This window comes from Leptopilina boulardi, unplaced genomic scaffold (assembly GCF_019393585.1).
Source record: "Leptopilina boulardi isolate dan_hultmark-lab unplaced genomic scaffold, ZJU_Lbou_2.1 LbouV2_278, whole genome shotgun sequence".
NCBI classification, from domain to species: domain Eukaryota; kingdom Metazoa; phylum Arthropoda; class Insecta; order Hymenoptera; family Figitidae; genus Leptopilina; species Leptopilina boulardi.
The window spans coordinates 786,805-812,696 of record NW_026137838.1 but is presented as its reverse complement, the minus strand read 5'-3'; the positions used below and the strand labels follow the sequence as shown (position 1 = coordinate 812,696).

General features: G+C 24.6%; 1 protein-coding gene across 4 annotated transcripts in view; it reads left to right on the top strand.

Annotated features, from left to right (window-relative positions):
- Window positions 1-25,892, top strand: part of LOC127281941 (potassium voltage-gated channel protein Shaker) — a 188,501-nt gene that overhangs the window by 51,889 nt on the left and 110,720 nt on the right. The window contains exon 1 of one of the 4 annotated variants that reach the window (XM_051305955.1): window positions 19,320-20,446. The exons of the other annotated variants lie outside the window; for them this stretch is intronic. Within the exon in view, the coding sequence (XP_051161912.1) occupies window positions 20,421-20,446 (26 nt within the window). The 5' untranslated portion in view covers window positions 19,320-20,420. Of the gene's footprint in view, window positions 1-19,319; window positions 20,447-25,892 lie in introns of those variants that run through there. 4 annotated transcript variants of the gene reach the window in all.

Below are 25,892 nucleotides of genomic sequence, written 5' to 3'. Positions count from 1 at the left end.
AAAATTTTGTACAAAAATTATTAGTACTGTATACAAGTAAAATTTTTTGATTGATAGTTAAAATTTTACTGCCTTCTAGTCGAAAAATTATTTGATATTAGTCAAAAATTTGACTATATCATTCAGTAAATTTTGACTATCAATGAATAATTTTTTACTATCATTCAGTAAATTTTGACTAACAATGAATAATTTTTTACTATAATTTAGTAAATTTTTACTAACAATGAATAATTTTTTACTATCATTCAGTAAATTTTGACTAACAATGATCAATTTTTTACTATCATTTAGTAAATTTTCACTAACAATGAATAAATTTTTACTATCATTCAGTAAATTTTGACTATCAATGAATCATTTTTTACTATCGTTCAGTAAATTTTGACTAACAATTATTAATTTTTTACTATAATTTAGTAAATTTTTACTAACAATGAATAATTTTTTACTATAATTTAGTAAATTTTGACTAACAATGAATAAATTTTTACTATCATTCAGTAAATTTTGACTAACAATGATTAATTTTTTTACTAATATTTAGTAAATTTTTACTAACAATGAATAATTTTTTACTATCATTCAGTAAATTTTGACTAACAATTGATTAATTTTTTACTATAATTTAGTAAATTTTTACTAACAATGAATAATTTTTTACTATCATTCAGTAAATTTTGACTAAAAATGAATAATTTTTTACTATTATTTAGTAAATTTTCACTAACAATGAATAATAATTTTTTACTAGTAAGCAGTAAAATTTGACTACCAAAACAAGAAATTTTACTCAACTGATATTATAGTACAAAAAAAAAATTTTTATACTGTACTTCAGTGATGTTACTTGATTGATAGTCAATTTTCACTGATTAGAAGTCAAATTTTATGGATTGTAGTCAAATTTTTACTTATTAGTAAAATTTACTAATTGTTAGTAAAAATTTCTGATTGTTGGACAAAATTTTTGATTAATAGTCATTCTTACTAACTATTAGTTATAATTTCTAATTGTTAGTAAAAAGTTTTGAATAGTCAAATTTTTTTTGTAGTCAAATTGTACTGACTAGTAGGCCAAATTTTTCTTCATTTGATAGTCAACATTTTACTGCCTTATAGTCAAAATTTACTGAATCATAGTACAAACTAACAGGCTAATAATTTTACTAATAGTAATACTCTACTAATTTTTCGTCAGTTTTTTAAAAAATATTTTTAGTCAAATTTTTACTAAAAGGACTAAAAATAATTTTCTTTTTTGTTTCCAAATATTCTATTTATTGAAATAGTAAATTTTTTTTATTTTTTTAATAAATATAATAAATAAATATAATAAATATAATAAATATAAACTATTAAATAAATAAATTAAATAAATTTTTTTAATTTTATTTATTGAGGAAAAAAAGTAGATACAATATGGTTACAATAGAACAATATGGTTGATAAAGGCAAAATATTTGATAAAGGAAAAAGAAGATTATAAAGTAAAGATATGGTATAAAGTGACTCGCGGAAGGGCAGGAAGCTGTTAGTATATACTTAACCCACTCTAGTACTCAAAGCCAAGTCCTTGTTCTTCTGAGTGGGGAACATATTACCTTCTTCAAGAACCAAAGGCAAGAAGGCACCCTGACCTCTCTCTGTCTCTCTCTCACTCTCTCTTACTCTCTCAGTCGCACACCATCTTTTTTCCACCCCACCAAATTCTTGAAGAACTTTAGTGAAGCAAAATCTATCCGATGGTATTAAAGCTCTCTCCCTTTCTCTCTCTCTCTCGCGTGCTTTCGTCTAAAACTAAAATAAGCTTCTTTTCTACCAGCGAAGCTTTATCTGCTTTGTCGGCATTTATATTGATTCCTCGCTCGTCTGCCAGATGGCACCAGTTCGTCTCTTTTTACTATTTCAATATTAGAAAAATGTTTATAAAAATATTTTTTTTAATATTGGATATAAAAAAATTGTTTTTTTTTATAACTGCGTTTTTTGATTAGTTTTTCCGTAAATTTTTTTAATTTATTAATGACTAATTAAATTTTATATAGTTTATTTAGTAATCAAATATTTCTTTATCTTTTTAAATTAAATTTTTGCAAATAATTAAATATTTATTTTTTTAATAAAAATTTATTTATTTTTCTAATTATTTTTATTTTATAATAAAATATTTATAATTTTTATTATTCAATTAAAAAAAGGAATATTTATTTTTTATAGAAAAAAGTATGGTATTAATATAAAATGCAACGCTATTAAATAACAAATTGGAATAAAATCAGCTATTTGATTAAAATAATTTATTTTATTATTTTTATTAAAATGCATTGCATCTTATATTACGAAATATTTCTTTTGTTTAATGAATATAAAAAATAAAAATATTTGAATATAAAATAAATAAAATTTTTTCAGTTTAAGAAATATTGAAAACAAAAAAATAATAATAAATAATTTTTTTGTTTTTTAAATGAGCTGCATTATGTCAAATTGTACATCTGATGATGTAGAACTTTATTATTTTGACCTCCTCAGTGTCGCCCTAATCTTATAAGTTGGCGTGCTGATTTGCTCTATGCGAAACGTGTAGCTTCAACGTGTGTATTTCAAATTTATGGCTGTGAAGCTATCGATCTGAATCTCTCTCTCTTTCTCTCTCACTCACTCACTCACTCTCTGTCCTTCCCCCCTTATAACTGAAAATAGGACATGTCACGTGTGTTTCCTTGATATTACTCTCTTGGGTAACACGTGTTCATAATGATTTGCTTTGGAAAAAAATGCTCATTTTACAAATAAAAAAAAAAAAAAAAGAAAAAAAAACGTTTCTCTTTTTTACGTCATATATAGATGGAAAGGAGGTGGGTCCCACTTGTACAGCCCCCAGAAATTTATCCGCAAGACCATTGAACAAATGTATAACTTCAATTCTCAATGTTTACAAGAACTTTCTTTACCCCCGTTTTTTTTCATTCTTTCTTTCTTTTTTTTTGGCTCGATAAATTTCTTTTCTTGAAATGAATTTTTATTCCCAAAAGAATTGAGAATTTCATGCTCTATAACAAAAGAGTAACAATTCCACTCAACTTTTATTGGATAATTCTTCACTTGAAGTGAAATGGTCGTGTTTGCAGTCTTAAATGGTAAATAATTAAAAAAAAAAAAAGTAGTGTGTATGGGGTTGGGGGAAATATTGACAGTTTTTTATTTATCTTTTCAAATTTTATTACTTTTAAATTAATTATTTAAATTATTTTAAGTCAAAATTTGTTGTTATTTTAATAAGAAATTTTGAATCAAAATAATTTTTACCAACCGTACGGTTTTAAAAATTTGCTCAAATTAATTTTAGTTTATTTATTTTTGAAAGAGACGTTTTTTACTCCCTAAATCAGAATTAGTCACATTTGACTAATTCAACTGAATTTTTTTTACTACTTTTTAATCAAAAATGACTTATTGCTAGGAGAAAACTACTAATTTATTTGGTAAGGCTGTTAATTTATTTTAGTAAGGTTACTATTTCAATTAATAAACTTTAATGAATTTATTAGTAGTTTTTTACTATCAATTATTAGTTTTCTACTATTCTACTACCGATTAGTAGTTTTCTACTACCGATCAGTAGTTTTCTACTATTGATTATTAGTTTTCTACTATCGATTTTCAGTTTTCTACTATCGATTATTAATTTTCTACTATTAATTAGTACTTTTCTACTATTAATTAATACTTTTATACTATTAATTAGTCTTTTTTTTCTAAAAATTAGTCAAGAGCGAATACAAAACTGCTAAATTATTTTAGTAAGGTGAATTAGTAGTTTTTTACTATCAATTTTTAGTTTTCTACTATAGATTAGTAGTTTTCTACTATTTATTAGTAGTTTTCAACTATTAATTAGTAATTTGAGACTAAAAATTAGTCAAGAGCGACTACAAAACTGATAAATTATTTTAGTAATGTTACTATTTCAATTAGTAAACTTTAATAAATTAATTAGTAGTTTTTTACTATCAATTAGTAGTTTTCTACTACAGATTAGTAGTTTTCTATTATTAGTTAGTTATTTTAGACTAAAAATTAGTCAAAAGTGACTCATTAAAAACTAGAGAATTTATAATTTGCTAAATTTTTTACTAATTTATAGTAGAAAACTATTAATTTATTTAGTAAAGCTATTATTTTATTTAGCAAAATTTAATAAATAAATAAGTGGTTTTCTAATATCAAATCAGTAGTTTTTGTACTATGAATTAGTTATTTTTGGTTAAAAATTAGTCAAAACTTACTAAATCAGAGTTAGAGAATTTATACTTTGCTAAATTGTTGACTAATTGATAGTAGAAGACTACTAATTCATTTAGTGAAGCTGCTATTTCAATTAGTAAACTTCAATAAGTAAATTAGTAATTTTTTTACTATCAATCCGCAGTTTTCTAGTATCAATTAGTAATTTTCTACTATTAATTAGTAGTTTTCTACTATCAAGTATTTGTATTCTACTATCAAGTAGTAGTTTTCTACTAACAATTATTAGTTTTCTACTATCAACTAGTAGTTTTCTACTATAAATTAGTAATTTTCTACTATCAATTAGTAGTTTTCTGCTATCAATTAGTAGTTTTCTACTATCAATTATTAGTTTTCTACTATTCTACTACCGATCAGTAGTTTTCTACTATTTATTATTAGTTTTCTACTATCGATTTTCAGTTTTCTACTATCGATTATTAATTTTCTACTATTAATTAGTACTTTTCTACTATTAATTAATACTTTTATACTATTAATTAGTCATTTTTTTCTAAAAATTAGTCAAGAGCGAATACAAAACTGCTAAATTATTTTAGTAAGGTGAATTAGTAGTTTTTTACTATCAATTTTTAGTTTTCTACTATAGATTAGTACTTTTCTACTATTTATTAGTAGTTTTCAACTATTAATTAGTAATTTGAGACTAAAAATTAGTCAAGAGCGACTACAAAACTGATAAATTATTTTAGTAAGGTTACTATTTCAATTAGTAAACTTTAATAAATTAATTAGTAGTTTTTTACTATCAATTAGTAGTTTTCTACTATAGATTAGTAGTTTTCTACTATTAATTAGTAGTTTTCGACTATCAAGTATTTGTTTTCTACTATCAATTAGTAGTTTTCTACTATAAATTAGTAGTTTTCTACTATCAATTATTTGTTTTCTACTATTAATTAGTAGTTTTCTACTATCAATTATTAGTTTTCTACTATCAATTATAGTAGTTTTCTCCTATCATTTTGTAATTTTCGGCTAAAAAAATCATTCAAAAAATGATAATTTACTAATTCATTTAATGAACTAATCGACGTATTTATAGTCAAAAGTGACTAATTCAGATTTACATTGTATTTTGAGGTTATTTTAATCAAATCTTCTTAATTATTAATAATATTTATTTTTCCTTGAAGTGGGAGCAATTATTATGAAATAGGAATTATTAATTTTAAATAAAAATTGCAAATGATGTATATAAAATTATTTTCTTTGCTTTAAAAAAAAAAAAAAAACTTTCACCCAGTGTGAATTTATTGACAGTTACTTTAAAAATTAAGATTTCATTGATGCAAATGGTGTGTATTCATATCTGATTTTCACGCTTTGAGTGTTATTTTTTTTTTTTCTTTCCTTTTTTTTTGACATGAATCCATTCATATAAAATATTGTTGGTATATCAGTTTCAATATAGTTCGCGCGAGGATTATATTTTTTATCGCGTTTGAATCTTAAGGTCAGATTTAAGGAGCATGTTTCTAACAAAGCTATTGGCGCCATGCGATGGCCTATATTATTAGACCTAGGCTAGTAATTGACAGACCTTGATTACTTAGAAACTGCATTAGTATGGAAATAACCGTATCGGTTCATTTATCTCACACTAAGCTATCTCTCTCTCTCTCTCTCGCGTCCTATCGAATCAGCCCCATTCACACTTTACCATTTTGAATTGAAAATAATGGCTTAAAAAATACGACCTTTCACGTAAAGAAGAATGTTCTGATGAAAGAAATTACCATTTTAGATCTTTTCCTCTCCAAGGAGGTGAGGTGAAAAAAAAAAAAAAATTGGAATAAATGCAAGAAATTGGCCAATAGGTAGAAAAAAAAGAGAGGAAAAAAAAAGATGAATTTCATTATTAAAGTGAAAAATATTTTTTAATCTCCTTGGAATATGAAAATAATTTTCTTTGATTTTTTGATTCAAGAACACATTTAAGTTCAATGATCGGTTGAACAGTTCATTGTTAGTGATTTAATGCTTTTCTATATACATATATTTCCTCATCGTTTTTCCAAGAGCCGCACACACACGGCAAAATATGATGACCCCAATTTTCTCCAATGGAACTTCACTTTTATTTGTGAATATTTCATTGATTGAAATTTTCACTGAAAAAAAATTCAATTTTTTAAAAAAATATAATTTTCACTTAAAATAATGTAATCACTTTTAAAAAAAATTTAATTTTTCAAAAAATTGTATAAAATTTTCATTTTTAAAAAAGAAATTTAAAAATATATACATGTCATTTGAAATCAGATTTCAAAGAATTATTTTTGTATTTTTTACACTGAAAGAAATTTCATAGGAAAAAATAACAAAATGCGTATTACATTTTAATATATTCTTTTAGAATTTAGGGAAAAGTGTACTTTTTATTAAAATTCAATATACTTTATATTAAAGTTCCAACTTAAAATCTTTTTTCAAATATTAATAATTATTGTAGAAAGAACGTAAAAAGATTACCAATATTTGAAAATATTATATTAAATTCTCATAGAGTTGTTGCATTATATGGAATGTAGCGTTCTAATATTTGTAAAACTTTATACGAAAAATTCAGAATGTCGGAAGAAAAGGGAAAAAAAGTGGAAACTCGGACGTTTCCGTTAATTCTCGGGAGGAAGAGGAGTGAGACTAGGAACAACACATTCACACTTACGATACAGGTTAACACACATACTAATGAACACGCACGTTCATTTCGCTTATACATAGACATTACACGATCGCAACGAAACCTACACTTACAATTCTATACGCATAACGATAAATTTCGCTGGGGGTCGGCATATATCGTTTTCTTATATACTAACTACTGAATATTTTTACCACTTGCGAGAAAGAAGTTTACTTATAATAACTTAATAATAAAAAATAGTTTACTAGTGCCAATGGTGTAATTTTATAGAGGTTACGCTGGGTTCATTTTTATTATTAATTGTTTATATAGATTTTTCTTTTTTTTTCAGATTAAAAATTATGATTGTTATAAAAATTTTTATTGCAAATAAAAATTAAATAATTGTAAAGATGACATCAAAAAATAAAAATTAATAAAAATAATAATAAATTTAATAATTAATAATAAATTTATTATTATTAAATAACTTTAATAAAACATTTTTTATAAATTGAAAATAAATTTAAATTAAAAAGAATTTAAAACACTATAAACATTTGAAACACGTGTGTTGACAGTTGATAGGTACGTTCTGCTGGTTAACAACACTTTCGAAAATCGGATCAAGTCGTAGAAGTTCGAGTAGGACACGAAGCCGCAAACAGACAGAACTTCGGTTAAATTCGTAGTCTCTCGGGAAAATCCGTGACTTTTAATATAAAGTTTTACAAAATGTGAAATAAGTATACGGATATATGTTATTTTTCTTACTATTTTGTGAAATTATTTATTATAATATTTCGTATTCTGTGAATTCATAAAGAAAATACTAATTTTTAAAATAAATATACTAATTCTTATTTCTTAAAATAATAGTTACTCTTAAATTCATTATATATTTTCATAAAAACTGTAATAGTAATCAGTATAGGTGCACTTTTTCCCTAAATTGTAACATTTATATTAAACTCTAATATGAGTTTAATACTTAGTAGTATGAATTTTCTTTCAGTGTAGAAACAAAAATGTTTTCTCTTTTTATAAACTATAATGATTTTCACATTATATTTTTTTGATGAGTTATTTTATTAATTTTTTTCTTTACTATTCAAATTTTCAGTTTTTTTTGACGTTAGGCCTTGAAATTTATTTTTAATTTTTATGAAGCTTGTTTCTTTTTGTGTAGAATGACGTCTTAAAGATTATTTTCATCTTTTACGACACACTCGTGAGTTTCATTATTCATTTTTCGTTGGAAATTTTTTATTCTTTTTTTCCTTACGAGTATATTAATGTATTACTCCTTGGATGAAAAAAAAATGTAAAAAAAAAAATTCTCTGCTCTTTGTTTATAATTTTTTTTTCAGTAAAAAAAATTTCTACTTTTTTCTTTAGTAATTTTTTTTTATTAATATTTAAAAAAAATAAAAATTTTATTTTTTATTTATTTAAAATAAAAAAAAAAATTCAATTTTTTTTATCAAAAATAGAAAAAAATAAAGTTCCCCTTAATTTTCTGTATAGTTTGATTGTTTGTGTTGCTTATGCAAGTACATTTTGTGCTTTGATTGCTAAACATCACAGTCGGAAGTTTACATGTTTGCACTTCGTTGGTTTTACAATCGCGGGTTCGTATATTTTATAGTTTCCACCAAACACTAATTTATCTAGTTAATTGAAAATCGTATACAATTGATTTGATTGAACGTAGAAAACAATTTGAGAGCCTGTAAATAGAATTCAATTGTTTTTAAAATCATTTATATTTTTTATATATATTCATTACTAATTACTGTATAATAAAAATAATAATAAAAAATTTTTTTTAAACATATTACCACTATAATACAAATAAAATAATAAAGAATAAAAAAAAATTGCTCGAAATAGAAACAAAAAAAGTAAATATTACGGAATAAAATAATCTCCTCTGAAAATATATATATCCGCAGTAAAATATATTTTCGTCTATTTAACAATAGTTCTAGGTTGAAAAAAATATATATCAATCGTCGAAGTCAAGTTGTCAGAAATAAAATAAAAAAAAAAACTTCAAAATATTATTTTATCGAGTGACAAATTTTCTATTATTACTATAAATAATTCTTTGTTAGTTTTTTCTCATCTTATATAAAAAACACGATATAAATTTAAAGGAAAAAAAACGAGAAAATTTATTACTAATAATAATAATTTATTTATTATTATTATTATTTAAAATAATTTTTTTTTAATATGTAATTTTAATTACAATTGTCAATAAGTGAATGTGTTTGCATCACTCTTGAATAATTATTTAATATTGCAATCGTTTGCTAAATCTAACCAATTATAAATCAATTTTCAATTATTCAAATGCCCCTTTGACATAAATCAATTTAATAAATGTATTATCGACCAACATGTCAATAATTTTTTTGTTTTACTATTGTAATTAATTAATTTGAAAAAAATTGAACAAAATTATTTGTAATAAAAATACACTTTTTTTTTGTTAATTAAATATTTCATTTTCAATATTATATAACAATCAATCAATAACAATCAATTAATAACAATCATATAATATATAAAATAAATAAATAATATAAATTAATAATTAATTATTATCAATTTTTTTTAATAAAATAATTTAATTATTATTCATTTTATTATTATATTATATTTGATTATTATTATAATATATTATATAATAATATAAATATGAATTTTTGCAATTTTTTTTTTAATGCATTTTAATATATGGTAGAATAAAAAAAAAAAAGTTTCTCACGCTCAAAATTTACATGAATTTATGGTGAAAATTTAACATTTTATGTGTATACTACGTATGATTTGAAAATTCAGATGCATTCATGTAGAAATTCACCCATATTCACGCAACACACGTTTAAGCATGCACTCATGCATGTACCCATGAACGATTGTACTCGTGACTACAAACGTGGATACTTGCAGGTCTATGAACACTGGCATCTGTTAACGACAGAGATGTAAAATTTCCGTCTAAATTGAGTTTCAAGGTAACTCTCAGATTTTGAAAAAAGACTCTCACCCTTTCCCCTCTTTTTTTCCCTCTTGTTGCAAAACACAAAATTTTTTTCATTCAAAAAAAAATATCGAATAGGAAAATTTATTTTTATAAATGATTATTATTTTATTATTAATAATATTTTACAATTATTATTTATAAATAAATAGTATTTTCTAATGAATTTTATTTATTTATTTAATAATAAAATAATAATGATGAAAAAAAAATAGTGATATAAATTAAAAGGCGATATAATATCTGTAATGAAACTATTGAAAATTTATTTACATTTAACGCTTCCTCTAGAAAATAGAATAATGTATTCGTGTTGAATTACTGCACCTGGTGTACTTTATCGATAATGAAGGACGTTCCAATTTTGAAACAATGGAGTTTGAATGGATTAATTTCCCCTTTGAGATCGTATTCGTTTTTATAGAGAAAGAGAGAGGAGGGAGGGAGTCTCTATAAGTACATTTTACACTCCGTCAAAATTAAAACTCCCGATAAATATCTTAATACACAAAAGAATGGATAATGAAGCTCAGACCTTAATTAACAGTCCGGGGAATTCCTCATATATTTTTTTTTCTGCAAAATATTCACTGTCAATTTTTCTCATTTCACGAATGAACAAAAATTTAACCACTTTTCGCCTATCAATTTTTTTTGCTTCCTTTTTCCTTTCATTTATTTCAATATTTCTCTTTTTTTATTATTTTTAATTGATTTATTTCAATTGGTAATTTTTTGTATTTTCATTTTTAAAAAAAACTATTTTACCATCAGTCGGTAAGGTAGATTTCTGTGTTGGAAATTTTTATTCTTTTTATTTTTCAAATAAATATTTATTTAAAGCACCCTCCGTCATAGAAAAACATCCTAAAAAAATTCAATTTTTCTTAGATAGACTATTTCATTGCAATTTCTTGCGCAAAATACACCTAAAAGTGTACAAAAAAATTGACAGCCCGATCCGAGTAGAGGAAGACCTCTATCACCACCATTAAAGCACTTTTCGTCATAAAAAACATTCCAAAAAAAATCAATTTTTCTTAGGCAGACTATTTCATTGCAATTTGCATTTTATTTGCAATCACACAAAAGTCTACCTTACCGACTGACGGTAAAATATCACCATCAGTCGGTAAGGTAGATTTCTGTATCGGTAAATATTATTTGAGTCATTGCAATTTCTTCAACTTAAATCCAAAAAAAATTTATATCATTTTTTATATTCTTTTTCTTTTTTTACTTTTAAAAAATTTTCTACTTTATGGAGAAAAAAAAATAACTTCAATGATTTATGAAATTTTGCATAAAAATATATCTAAAGAAATAAAAAATAATGTCGAGACAGGAGAAAATTAGTAGACTATTTATAGTTTTGATTTATTCAGAGCGTTATTTCAACTTTAGAAAATTGTCTCTACTATAAGAATAATAAGAGAAAATAACACGAATAGCATTTAAAATAAGCACTACCTTTTGCTTATAGAATAAGAAAGCTCGAATGCAGACGACCAAATTGGGCCAATCGTAATCCGGGATCTTCCTTATCCTATTTAATTTAATCTCCTACTTTCATCACGAATATAATCTCTCTAATATGATTAATTGACTTTCGCTCATATTCGCGACAGTAAAATGTAAAATTTATCTATATATCTATATATATATATATTACGTTTATGAATTGGATCTTTTTAATTACATTATTCCACTTTGCGCAATTTTAATTAAAGTGATGATAATATTAACTGCTTTATTAACTTGAAAGGAAAAATTTTTAAAAAAATTTTTCGACAAGGTTTCTATTTATAGAACACATGTATGAGTATTTCTATTCTTAATTAGCCGTTTTATTTTGTGGTTCTCTTGTCTGTTAATAAATTTCTTGGCAGTTTATTTTTAATACTTGTCATATTGAAATTAATTTCTTCTTTATATATAGTAATTTTTTACAATAATAATATAGTAATTTTTTTTGTTCTCTTGTCTGTTAATAAAATTCTCCGCAGTTTATTTTGGTACTTGGCATATTGGAATTAATTTCTTCTTTATATATTTCAATTTTTTATCATAAAAATATTGCAATTTTTTTTCTCTTATCTGTTAATAAAATTCTCCGCAGTTTATTTTTGGTACTTGTTATCAGATTTTAACTTTCTTTATTAAAAAAAAAAATTTATTTGATTTAAATTCTCGGTTACTTGACTTCAAATAAATATTTCTTTGAACCAAATATATACAGTGATTCCCACGTATACCTTACCAATTGATGGTAATTTTTTAAATATAAAATATAAAAATTACCAACACAGAAATCTACCTTACCGACTGACGGTAAAATATCACCATCAGTCGGTAAGGTAGATTTCTGTATCGGTAATTTTTATTTTTTCATATTTTTTACCATCTTGTTAATTTTTTAACGTTTATTTCTTTGAACCAAATAATTATTATTTGAGTCAATTAAATGTTATATGGAAATTTTGTTTTCTTGATAAAATTCCTCGCAGTTTATTTTTGGTACTTGTCAGCAGAATTAAAATTTCTTCTTTCACATTTTGTTCAGTTTATAATTAGTTTAATTTTCTTTAATAATGAAGAATAATTTTTCTTCTGTTAAAAAATAAACGTTTATAAAAAATTTAAATGTGAATATTTGAAAGGAGAAAAAATGAATTTCAAGGGAAATTTTCAATGTGTGAATTGGTCGAGAGAAATATTGAGACACGACAACCATTTCTCTTCCTCTTGAACTTTTATATTACATAGAGATAGAGAGACGTCATGAGCATCTCTGATGGACATGTCACACCTTTCTCTCTCTGTCTCTCTCTTTTTCTATTTTGAGGGAAAAATTTTTCAAGTGACTCTCGCTTTGTTCAATTGTCTTTTTCTGGTTTTTTTTTACAGTCACTGGTTTCTATAAAGAATTTTTGACAGTAATTTATTTTCGCCACATACATAGTCATTTTTCAAAATGCATTTTATATTTAAATATTGTTTTCTAGAAAAATAAACATATACAGTGTTATAATTAAGTTTATAATTAAATATAAAGTGTCACATGTATTAATTATAAACTCGGTAGGAGAAGAAAATATGCTTTAATTTAATTTAATCAAGATTATTGTGACTAATGGGTCAAGGTACTTAATTAGCTGGTCCGGCGAATTGTAATGACAAAGTTTACGAAAGTTAGTATAATATGAAAACTTGGGTTCTCATTACCGCAAAATTATATATATATATATAAATTTTTTCTTTTTTTTGTAAAATTTTTTGAAATTTCACTAAAAAATCTGGTAGTTTAATTAATTAAATATTTATAAAAATAGTTTTGCAGATTAAATTCCTTTTCAGTTTATTCGGAGAAAAATAATTTCATAATTTATATATTAGTGAAATATTATTTTTATTTATTTTAATTTCCAAGTATTATTATTATTAATATTATTATTGAAAAATAAGTCGAAGAGATTTTCAAATTATATTTATACCGTTATGTTTACATTGAAAAACAAAGGCGCTACCCTTAGGCTGAAGGTCATAACAATATGCGATGGGGAAATCACAAAGATCATTAAATCAGTTGCAATTCGTGTCTTTACCTGTTAACATGCGTTCAACGTGAGTCTAAAATTTGCAAATTTAGTTTATCAATTTTTTCATTCTTTGTTATTTTCTATTTTAATATTTGAAAAAGTAATTAGCTTCGAGAGTGCACGATAATTTTTAAAATCGCGATCGTTTTTAGGAAAAAGTATTTTCTTTTTTTTTTATTCGTTTTCAATTTCAGGAGTGTTCGCAAATTTTTTAAATCGCGAGTGTTTTGCAGAAGATTATCGTCCGAAATAATACATCGGTTACAAACAAAGGTTAGAGATATGTTTTTTTTTATAAATAATAATACATATGCAAATTTTTTTTTAAATAATTAATTAATTTAATTAATTTTAAAATTTCTATAAATTTTTAATACTTTACATACAAAATTTTTTAGAAAAGTCCTGAGACAAAGCCATAATAATCCCTTAACTACAATTAATTTACAAAATAAGATAGTTCCATAAATTATTAAAAGCGCCAAATTAGTTGAATATATTTTGTAGAAGTTAGTAGCAACTATGTTAATGCATAGAGTTAGAACTGTATACAACAGATGTTCTAGAAGACCTGTCACATGCATTAAAAAAATTATAGTTTGAATAACCAGAATTCTGGTCAATATTCTAGTTAATTTAACCAGAATTCTGGTTATTTTGATCAGAATTCTAGTTAATTCAACCAGAATTCTGTTTTTTTGGACCACAATTCTAGTTAAATTAACCAGGATTCTTATTAATTTAACCAGAATTCTAGTTAATTCAACCAGAATTCTAGTTAATTCAACCAGAATTCTGGTTTTTTGGACCACAATTCTAGTTTAATTAACCAGAATTCTGGTTATTTTGATCAGAATTCTAGTTAATTCAACCAGAATTCTGGTTCTTTGGACCACAATTTTCTAGTTAATTTAACCAGGATTCTTATTAATTTACCGAGAATTCTAGTTAATTCAACCAGAATTCTCTTTTTTTGGACCACAATTCTAGTAAAATTAACCAGGATTCTTATTAATTTAACCAGAATTCTAGTTAATTCAACCAGAATTCTGGTTTTTTGGACCACAATTCTAGTTTAATTAACCAGAATTCTGGTTATTTTGATTAAAATTCTAGTTTAATTAACCAGAATTCTGGTTATTTTGATTAAAATTCTAGTTAATTCAACCAGAATTCTGGTTCTTTGGACCACAATTTTCTTATTAATTTACCCAGAATTCTAGTTAATTCAACCAGAATTCTTGTTATTTAAATACCAGAATTATAATTGATTCAACCAGAATTATGGTTCTTTGGAGCAGAATTCTAGTTAATTTAACCAGGATTCTTATTAACTTAACCAGAATTCTCTTTTTTTGGACGACAATTCTAGTTTAATTAACCAGAATTCTGGTTATTTTGATCAGAATTCTAGTTAATTCAACCAGAATTCTAGTTCTTTGGACCACAATTTTCTAGTTAATTTAACCACGATTTTTATTAATTTACCCAAAATTCTATTTTTTGGACCACAATTCTAGTTAAATTAACCAGGATTCTTATTAATTTAACCAGAATTCTAGTTAATTCAACCAGAATTCTTGTTATTTGAATATCAGAATTATAATTGATTCAACCAGAATTATGGTTCTTTGGAGCAGAATTCTAATTAATTTAACCAGGATTCTTATTAATTTAACCACAATTCTAGTTAATTCAACCAGAATTCTAGTTTAATAAACCAGGATTCTTATTAATTTAACCAGAATTCTAGTTGATTCAACCAGAATTCTTGTTATTTGAAAACCAGAATTATGGTTCTTTGGACCAGAATTCTAGTTAATTTAACCAGGATTCTGGTTCTTCGGGACAGAATTCTAGTTATTTAAACCAATATTCTATTTAATTTAACTAAAGTTCTAGTTAATTCAATCAGAATTCTTGTTATTTAAGAGCCTAGATTGCTAGTTAATTTAACCAAAATTCTGGTTATTTGAATCAGCATCCTAGTTAGTTTAACCAAATTTCTGGTTAGCTTAACTTTGCTGTAACACTTCTTCCAGAACGCTATTCTCTTCAGAGTCTATAACTGTTTCCAGTACGTACACACTGTGCATAAACTTATAACAATATACAAACTAAATTGAACTTTATAATACTTTAGTTCTGTTAATTAATTCCCATATATGCTTTTGTGCATTGAAATTCAGATGATGTAGTATACAAGTACCTCTCCTCGAGAAATTAATATTGTATCAATTATCGCTTAGTCAGTACACATATATATATATATATATACAAACAAGGGTCACTTCAATCCCAAAACTGCTGCAGATGATCAAATTCAGCTTCCATTATATTCAATGAGTTTTGTTTTTGAACTCCTGTATCCTGTTTCCGTTTTACCAAAAATTTATCTTATTGCTCTTCATCCGTCTATTATATATATATTTAAAGAGTGAAAAAATCTCTATAAACATTTTGGGTTGAGGGTTGGATAAAAAGTACAAACGATTGTCGTTGAGCGCGCAGACTCACAACGTCCCTTCCCCAAGATACTCGGGGTTAGGTGCAGCTGCACCTAGAGAGACTGACAACGTCCGACACACACGGGTAGGTCAGGAAACGACCTACCTCGACCTGTGATGCGTGAGGCTGATCATCCTCGGCCTTGAGGGAGATAGAGTGAGAGAAAAGATATAACCGGCTTTTTTTCTACTCTCTTTTTTTTTGATAATTGTATAGCTGTAAATCAAGGCTGTGCACTGGGGGTTGATTTTTGGGGGGGGGTGTCGCTATAGTCACATGGCGCTGATGGGTGCGAGAGGGTAGAGTGGAGAGAGGGGCAGGGGAGGGGGTTGATATCGACTGGAGACTGAAGGGCAGACCCGCGCGCGTGGATACCGAAGTAAGGGTGGTTTGGCTGCAACGCGAGGTACTTTCTCGCTCTACCTGCAAGCTCACTTTGCCCCACTCCTTCTTTTCGTCTTGCTCTTACACTTGCTGTTTCTTGATTTTCCTCTCTCTCTCTATTCCCCCCTCTCTTTCGATTCCTCGTTCTATTTCTCTTTTATTTTTTTTTGTCTGTTCCTGTCTGTACTTTTTTTTCTTCTCTTACTCTCTAATTCTGCTTCCATTTTCTGTTTCTTACTGTCTGTATTTCTCGATTTTACTGTCTGTACTTTCTTTCTTCTACTGTCTGTATTTTTCATTCTCCTACTGCCTGTACTTCTTTCTTTGACTGCCTGTATTTCTTTCTCTTACTGTTTGTATTTTTTTTTCTCTTACTGCCTGTATTTTTCTCTCTCTCTCTCTTACTGTATATATTTTTCTTTCTATTGCTGTCTGTATTTTTTTCTCTGAAACTGAAAAAAAATTATTTCATTCAAATATTTAGTTGTCTGTTTTTTAAAAAATGTTCATTTGTATCAAATGATTTTTATTTGTACTAAATAAACTGTATTTAACCAATAATTTCTGCATATGAAACAAATAAACTGTAATTGACACAAAAAAAACAATTATTTGGTTCAAGATAATATTTATTGGATAATAGTTAAATTAGCGTTTACTTGAATCCAATAAATCAAGTTAATTCATCTAGAATTCTGGTTATATAGACCATAATTCTAGTTAATTTAACCAGAACTCTGGTTCTATAGACCAGGATAACCAGATTTCTAGTTAATTTAATCAAAATTTCAGTTAATTTAAGCAGAATTCTGGTTATGTGGAGCAGTATTCATAATAATTTAACCAGAATTCTAGTTATTTAGATCAGTTCTCTGGTTAATTTAACCAGAATTCTGGTTCTTTGGACCACAATTTTCTAGTTAATTTAACCAGGATTCTTAGTAATTTAACCAGAATTCTAGTTAATTCAACCAGAATTGTTTTTTTGGACCACAATTCTAGTTTAATTAACCAGGATTCTTATTAATTTAACCAGAATTCTTTTTATTTGAATACCAGAATTATAATTGATTTAACCAGAATTCTAGTTATTTAGATCAGTACTCTGGTTAATTTAACCAGAATTCTAGTTATTTAGATCAGTACTCTAGTTAATTTAACCAGAATTCTGGTTGTTTGGACCAGAATTTTATTTAATTTAATATGTATTTTGGTTGTTTAAACCAGAATTCTGGTAAATTAAACCAGTATTCTTGTTAAGTTAACCAGAATTCTATTTAATTTAAACAGAATTCTAGCTATGTGTGCCAATTTTCTAGTTAATTTAACCAGAATTCCAGTTCATTTGAACATAATTATGATTATGTGCACCACTTTTCTAGTTAATTTAACCAAAATTACAGTAAATTTAAGCAGAATTCTATGTTAACCAGTATTCTAGTTAATTTAACAAGTATACTGGTTACTTAGATCAGCATTCTAGTTAATTTTTACCAGAATTCTGTTTTTTGGACCAGAAATATAGTTAATTTAACCAATATTCTTATTAATTTAACCTGAATTCTTGTTAATGCAACCAGAATTCTGGATATTGGACCAGAATTCTAGTTAATTTAGCCAGTATTCTTATTCATTTAACCTGAAATCTTGTTAATGAAACCAGAATTCCGAATATTGGATCAGAATTCTAGTTAATTTAGCCAGTATTCTTATTAATTTAATCAGAATTCTAGTTACACAAACCAGTGTTCTTATTCATTTAATCGGAATTATTGTTATTTGAATACCAGAATTCTAGTTAATTAAACCAGAATTATAGTTAATTAAAACCAGAATTCTAGTTATTTAAACCAGTATTCTTTTTAAATTAACCCGAATTCTAATTAATTTAAGCAGAATCAGAACTCTGGTCATGTGGTTCCGTTTTTTAGTTAATTTAACATAAATCCCAGTTTATTTAACCAGAATTCTGCGTATTTGGACCAGTATTCATAATAATTTAACCAAATTTCTAGTTCAACCAGAATTATAGTTAATTCAACCAGAATTCTAGGTTTTTAAAAACCAAATTTCTAGTTCAACCAGAATTCTAGTTAATTCAACCAGAATTCTAGGTTTTTAAAAACCAAATTTCTAGTTCAACCAGAATTCTAGTTAATTCAACCAGAATTCTAGGTTTTTAAAAACCAAATTTCTAGTTCAACCAGAATTCTAGTTAATTCAACCAGAATTCTAGGCTTTTAAAAACCAAATTTCTGGTTCAACCAGAATTCTAGTTAATTCTACCAGAATTCTAGGTTTTTAAAAACCAAAATTCTAGTTTAACCAGAATTTTAGTTAATTTAGCCAATATTCTTATTAACTTAACCACTGTTCTTGTTGGTTGAATACCAGAATTCCCAATTAATTTAACGAGAATTCAGGGTATTTAGACTACTATTCTATTGAATTTAACCAGAATTCTTTTTGTTTTAAAAACAAATTTTTAGTTAATTCAATCATTATTCTATTTAATTGATTCAAATAATAATTATTTATCAAGTTTTTTCTTGCAATTTGTCAAGTAACCTATTATTTAAATCAAATAAATTTTTTTTTTGATTTTTCCTATATTTTTTTGTTTTTGTTTTTCCCTCTCTTACTGTTTGTATTTCTCCCTTACTTACTGTTTATTTTTTTTTCTCTTTTTCTTTTTTTTTCTCTATTACTGCCTCTATTTTCCCTCTCGCTCCCTGTCTCTCTTGCCCTCTCTTATTTTTGACTATTTGTCTCTCTCTCTCTTTCTCTCTTGTTCTGCGTCTCTGTTACGCTCTCTCCCTCCGTTTTCCTCTTTCTCTCTCTATTTCTCTCTTACTCTCTCTTTCTCGCTCTCTCTCTCTTTCTATCTTGCTTCTCGTCTCTGTAGGCTCTTTCTCCCTCTTTCCTCCCTGGCAAAAGCTCTTTGCGCACGTCGGGCTTTTCCCGCGTGAGTGGCGCCATCGCGTTACGTTGCCGCGCGGCATTAACCATCCGCGCTCGCTCGTATCCTACGTTCTCTTCTTCTTCCTTATTCTTCTTCTTCTTTACCTCTTTCTCTTGTTCCTCCTTTATTATTCTCATCTCTTACTGAAAATTTTTCCAATTTTTCTCTCCTCTCCTCTCTTTATCTCTCTTTCTCTCTCTCGCATTCTCTCTTATACACACATATACTGATTTACTCGCTAATAAATCTTCATTTCCATTTCTCTCCCCATTGCCAACTGATCCCGGTCACTGGTACATTGGTTATAACGTTGGACACAAAAACCCATCGCAGTTTCTCCCAGAAGGTAGTGCACACATCATCGTTGTGATTGTGTCGGCGTGCGCCACATACGTCATATACTCTCTCTCTCTCACTCAGTTTTTCAACGGGGTGCGCGTGCGAGAGAGAAAGAGAGATAGAGAGAGGAAGAGAAAATAGGAGAGTGAGTCTGATCATTGAACACACTACAGTTCGCGTGTATCCCCCACGAGAGAGACAGAGAGAGAAAAATAGTAGTGTGTGTGTTTGTGTGTTGTTATGAAAAATAAAAAATTTAATAATTTTTCTTGCAACAGAGAAGAAAATTGTGATTTAATTTTTTGTTTTCTTTTGTTTTTTTATTTCGGTGTGTGGGATTAATAAAATGTGCATCTTGAGGGAAATTGTTATAAATCCAGTCCACTTGTACCAATTAATGTCCAATTTTATATTATCTTTTTTGAATTCATACCTTTCATTATTATTATTATTATTATCATCAGTCCATATTGTCCGTCCTTGATAAAAAAAAAGTGATTTTTGGGATCCTTAACGTCCATCTCGAGAGAGAATTTATTATTCTTTATATATATACAAAATAAGAGGTAAAGCTAGGGAGAAGGATCTTCTACTTGTAACTGGGACCGAAACAAGCAGCCGCCCCCATGCAACATGCAGATGATCCTGGTTGCTGGCGGGTGAGTCCAATCGTTTAAAACTGATTCTCGGTGAAATTTTCCTTTATCGATGTTGGAAAAATTGAAAATTTTTTTTTCCCCATCCCTTGTGTGGAGTGATGGGTGATTATTTATTTATTTTGAGAAGCACGTGGTGGAAGATAGAAAGAGTGAATGAGAGACACAGTGTGTATGTGTATGTGTGTTTGTGTATAGAATGAATGATGTCATTAATATTTTAGAAAGTGTTTTGATTTTCATAAATTCAAAAATGATTCATATCTTTAGTGAATTTTGTTCCGCTTGTTTGTTTTTTTTTTATATTATCTGTTTTGCTCAAAGTGAAATTGACAGATTTTCAATTTAATCCTGACCCGGTCAATAGTACCGCACTTGTTAAATCAAGGTGGCAACGATTCTAGATATATATATATATATATATATATATATGTATTGGTGATTTATTGAGAGTAATGAGAAACGATGTAGTAGAAAATCTGAGAAACGGAAACAATTCGAATTTCAAATATTTTCCTGTGAAAAATTGCTTTTCATTTCATTACTTATGATACGGAAAAAATTACTGTTTTTTTTTTTTATTTGTGAAAAAATTTGTTAAAAAATAATTTATTTGTAGTAGAAAAAAATAGTCAAATTTATTAGACAAATAACTAACTAATACTAAAAAAAAATAACTAATTTTTGGTGAAAAAATAGTCAAATAACTAATACTAAAAAAAATAACTAATTTTTTTAAAGAAAAATAATTGAAAAAATAGTTAAATTTATTAGTTAAATAACTAATACTAAAAAAAATAACTAATTTGTAACAGAAAAAAATAGTCAAATTTATTAGTCATATAACTAATACTACAGAAATAACTAATTTTTTGAAGAAAAATAATTGAAAAAAATAATCAAATTAATCTAGTTATTAGTGAAATAACTAATACTAAAAAAAATAACTAATTTTTGGTGGAAAAATAGTCAAATAACTAATACTAAAAAAAAATAACTAATTTTTGGTGAAAAAATAGTCAAATAACTAATACTAAAAAAATAACTATTTTTTTTTGAAGAAAAATAATTGAAAAAATAGTTAAATTAATTTAGTTAAATTTATTAGTTAAATAACTAATACTAAAAAAAATAACTAATTTGTAACAGAAAAAAATAATCAAATTTATTAGTCAGTTAACTAATAATACAGAAATAACTAATTTTTTGAAGAAAAATAATTGAAAAAAATAGTCAAATTAATCTAGTTATTAGTGAAATAACTAATACTAAAAAAATAACTAATTTTTGGTAGAAAAATAACTGAAAAATTTAGTCAAATTTGTTAGTAAAAAAAATTAACAGTTAGTAAAAAAAGTAACTAATTTTCTAGTAGATAAAATAACTGAAAAAAATTATCAAATTTGACTACTTGAATTAGTTACAAAAAATTTTTGTTATTTTGACATAACCTAAAAGTAAATTTTAGTAATAATTACAATTATTTTTAATTAACTGATTAGTAGAAATATTAGTATATTTGAATCAGTGACTGACTTTTAGTTATCTTCTTAAAACTATTTCAAATTACGAGTAAAGAATAATTACAAATTTTCACAAAATAAATAATAAAAATAAATAAATATAATAATAAAAATAAAAAAATAATAATAAAAATAAAAAAATAATATTAAAAATAAAAAAATAATAATAAAAATAAAAAAATAATAATAAAAATAAAAAAATAATAATAAAAATAAAAAAATAATATTAAAAATAAAAAAATAATAATAAAAATAAATAAATAATATTGAAGACTTTGTCAATGTAATAAACATTTTTATATAATTCTTGAATGATGTGTAAATCTGGATTTTAATTTCTTTTTTTTTTTTTAATAACCAAAAAAAAAGTCTTAATTTCTTTGATGAATTATTGCTCTTTTGATAAATTAATGTAAATGACTGTTTATTACACAAAAATAGGGGAAAATTATTAATGATATTTTATGAATGATTGCGTACATAATATATCTCTAATATGTATAAAATGGAGATTTATTTTGATAAATAATTTTTCAGTTAGAAACATTAATTTTTTTCCTATGGATATTAATTTTTAACTTATTTATTTATTTATTTATGAGTAAACTTGATAACAAAATTTTCCCTAACGTATAAAGTACTATGATGGAAAGAGGGGGAAAAAAAATAAAAATTGATTTAAAAAATTTGACAAAAAAAACAATTGAATTTTTTTCTATATATAAAAATCTTAAATTTCAATGAAAACCTATCAGTGAGAAGATTAAGTGTAACTTGAGTTTTATTCCCATGATTAAATAAAGCCGATTAGATTAAAATTTTTTTAAAGTTTGTTTTTATTCAAATCTATTCGTTTATTGTTTATTATTTATATATATGTAATTTTGACTGTGAAAGTTTAAATTAAAGAATATAAAGTTTCAAAAAAAAATTCAAAATGATGTATTACGTTTGATTTGAAGAAAAGTTTATTTCACATAAATGAAGGTACTTCATCATGTTTTAATGAATATTATTTTTTTCATTTTTAGTTAATTTTTTTTCTCTCATAAAGAAGGAAATGAATAAACTTTGCTTATTTTCAACGTGATATCATTTATTTCAATTATTATCATTATTATAACTTTTAATTTATAAATTTAAATTATATATATATATATATATTTATAATAAACAGAAATTTCAAAAATGTAATATAAAATATATAATAATAATTAATAATAAATAATAAAAAATAATAAAAATAATACTATTAATATAATTATATTATCAATAATAATTTTTTTTTTTTCTGAAATATAAAATTATTTATTTATAGAAAATAATTAATATTTTAAAATTGTTTAATATTTTGTTTCAAAACGAAAAATTTGAATAATTTATTTACCTTGAATTTATACAATGAAATGAAACCAGTTTTCCTAAATGTTGAATATTGTAATAGAAAATATGTTCAAATACACTGATTTTGAGAACATTTCTCTTCAATAATTAAAGCAATTATTCAAATATATTAACGGATAATATTTTAGATTATTATTTATTTTTTAAATCAATTTTTATAATTAATTCACTCAATCGTTAATTCTCCATTAATTAAAAATTCTAACTTTAATAAATATTAAATAATAAATACATAATAATTAAGCTTGTGCGTAATTATCATTTTTTTTTTTTTTTTTTTTTTTTCAAATAGAAATTTTTAATTAATTTTAATTTTTAAGGGTTTCTTTTTTGAACAAAAAAAAAATTCTTTTGAATTATGAAAAAGTGGAGAAAAAAATGACGAAAGAGTACAAAAAAAAAATTAATTCAAGGAACAATAAATTTTTTTACCAATATAAAAGTATAGTAACATAATAAATTATTGTACGTGAAAAACTATCACATAAAATTTTATAGAATTGGTATTAGTACACTAATGTCAAACTACCAGTGCTTTATCATATTTCTGCGGTCAATTTTATTATGATTTCCGGCCGATTTAACCATAATTGCATTTTTCTTTCTTCTAATAAATGATTCTGGAAAATCGTTTTTTTTTTCAACATCACAATTTTCGGAAGCAATTTATAATAAAAAAAAAAATGTAATTTTAATCTTATTGCAATTTTCTTTATATGAAATTTGTCAAAGGAATAGAATTTTTTTTTGAAAGTTTCTTTTGAAATTATTATTATTATTTATTATTTATTATTATTATTATTTATTATTATTATTATTTATTATTATTATTATTATTATTTATTATTATTATTATTATTATTATTATTATTATTATTATTATTATTTATTATTATTATTTATTATTATAAAAATTTTATTCCCAACAGTTTTTGGTAAAATAAATTTACACGATACAAGTAAAGAAAAATTGTTTCGAAAGAATGACGTAATATTTTTTTTTTTTTTTTTGACCTATATAAAATGAATTTAAAAACTTTCTTCGCAGTGTTCCTTTTTTTTACGAGCAAACGAAATTGAGTAAATTTGAAAAAATCTCTGAATGAAAATTGCAGATTGTCACAAGTCAAAAGTTAGTACGTTACTAAAATGAAAATTTTTTTTCATGTTTCTATTTCAAATTCCCACGCTTCGACTAACCAACTTACACTATATATGTATTCGAGAGAGAAAGAGAGAGAGAGAGACACAAATCCCTGTAACCCATATAAAGGTCTTCTTGGAATTTGCAATAAGGAACCTCCAAGGTTTTTTGGCAAGCATTGTTTGCTGTTTTTAAAAGTGACGCAAAAATTTTCCTGACCTTAACCCATTAACCTCTAACGACTTTTCTTTTTAAACATATTAAATTACACTGCAATAAAAAAAAAAACTAAAAAAAAAGTCAAAAACTCCAAAAATCACTTAAAATCTAAAAATGACTAAAAAAAATTTTAATTTTTCTATCTCAAAATTTTTTAAAAATTTTTTGTACTTTTTTTTCAATGATTTTTTTAAAATTGTTAATTTTGGAACAATTTTTTTTTTGTTAACTTTATTTAAAATTCTTTTTTTGTTTTTAAAGAAATAAATTTTTTTTTCCGCATTTGGAACTATTTTGTAATTAATATTTCAAACATCGAATTCTATAAAGTTTATCTCAAAACAAACTAGAAACTGACTATGGATTAAAGCGAATATATACGCGTATATCTTGAAACTTAAGAGCATTGCAAATGATTGTATTAGTTTAACTAAAATGTTGGCAACAATTTATACAACAAAATGAGACATTTTCCGTTAAATCAAGCGTTAAAATTCAATTAATCACTTTTATTTTCTAATTACTCTTTTCCAAGACTTTTAATTTACTTTTCCATTTATATTTCAATTAAAGTTTAATTAATACAATTTTTAAAAATTTATTACCAAATCTGTAACAAAAAACGATTTTTTCTGCAATTTCAATTTTTGTAAAAAATGTTTTTTGCAATTTTAATTTTCTTTAATTAATTAATTAAAATTAATTAAAATTATTAAAATTTTTTTTTTTAAATATTGTGTAACTTTTTTAACATAACGATTTATATAAAAAAAATTTTTAAAATCGTTTTATTAAATTTATTAAATTCGAAGATTATATATTATATATTATATACAATTTTTTTATTTCGCAATGAGAAATCGTACAAGTTGAAAGTGATACGTAAAACGATAAATGTCAATCAAAAAAAAAATTTTGTTCTTATATCACATGGAGAATATATAGAAAATAAATTGACGATATTCTTCAGTGCCAAAAATTTCATATTTTCTTCGCGCAGAGTTGTATTTCTGACGTTGGCAATCCTTCAACAATATATCTATAGAAGAGGATGATCGAAACAGTTCAAAAGCAATTTTATTAACTCAATTTATATTGCTGGGGAATTTTTACGCAACCTTCATTTTTTTTTTTTTTTTTATGAAACATTAAACTCCTT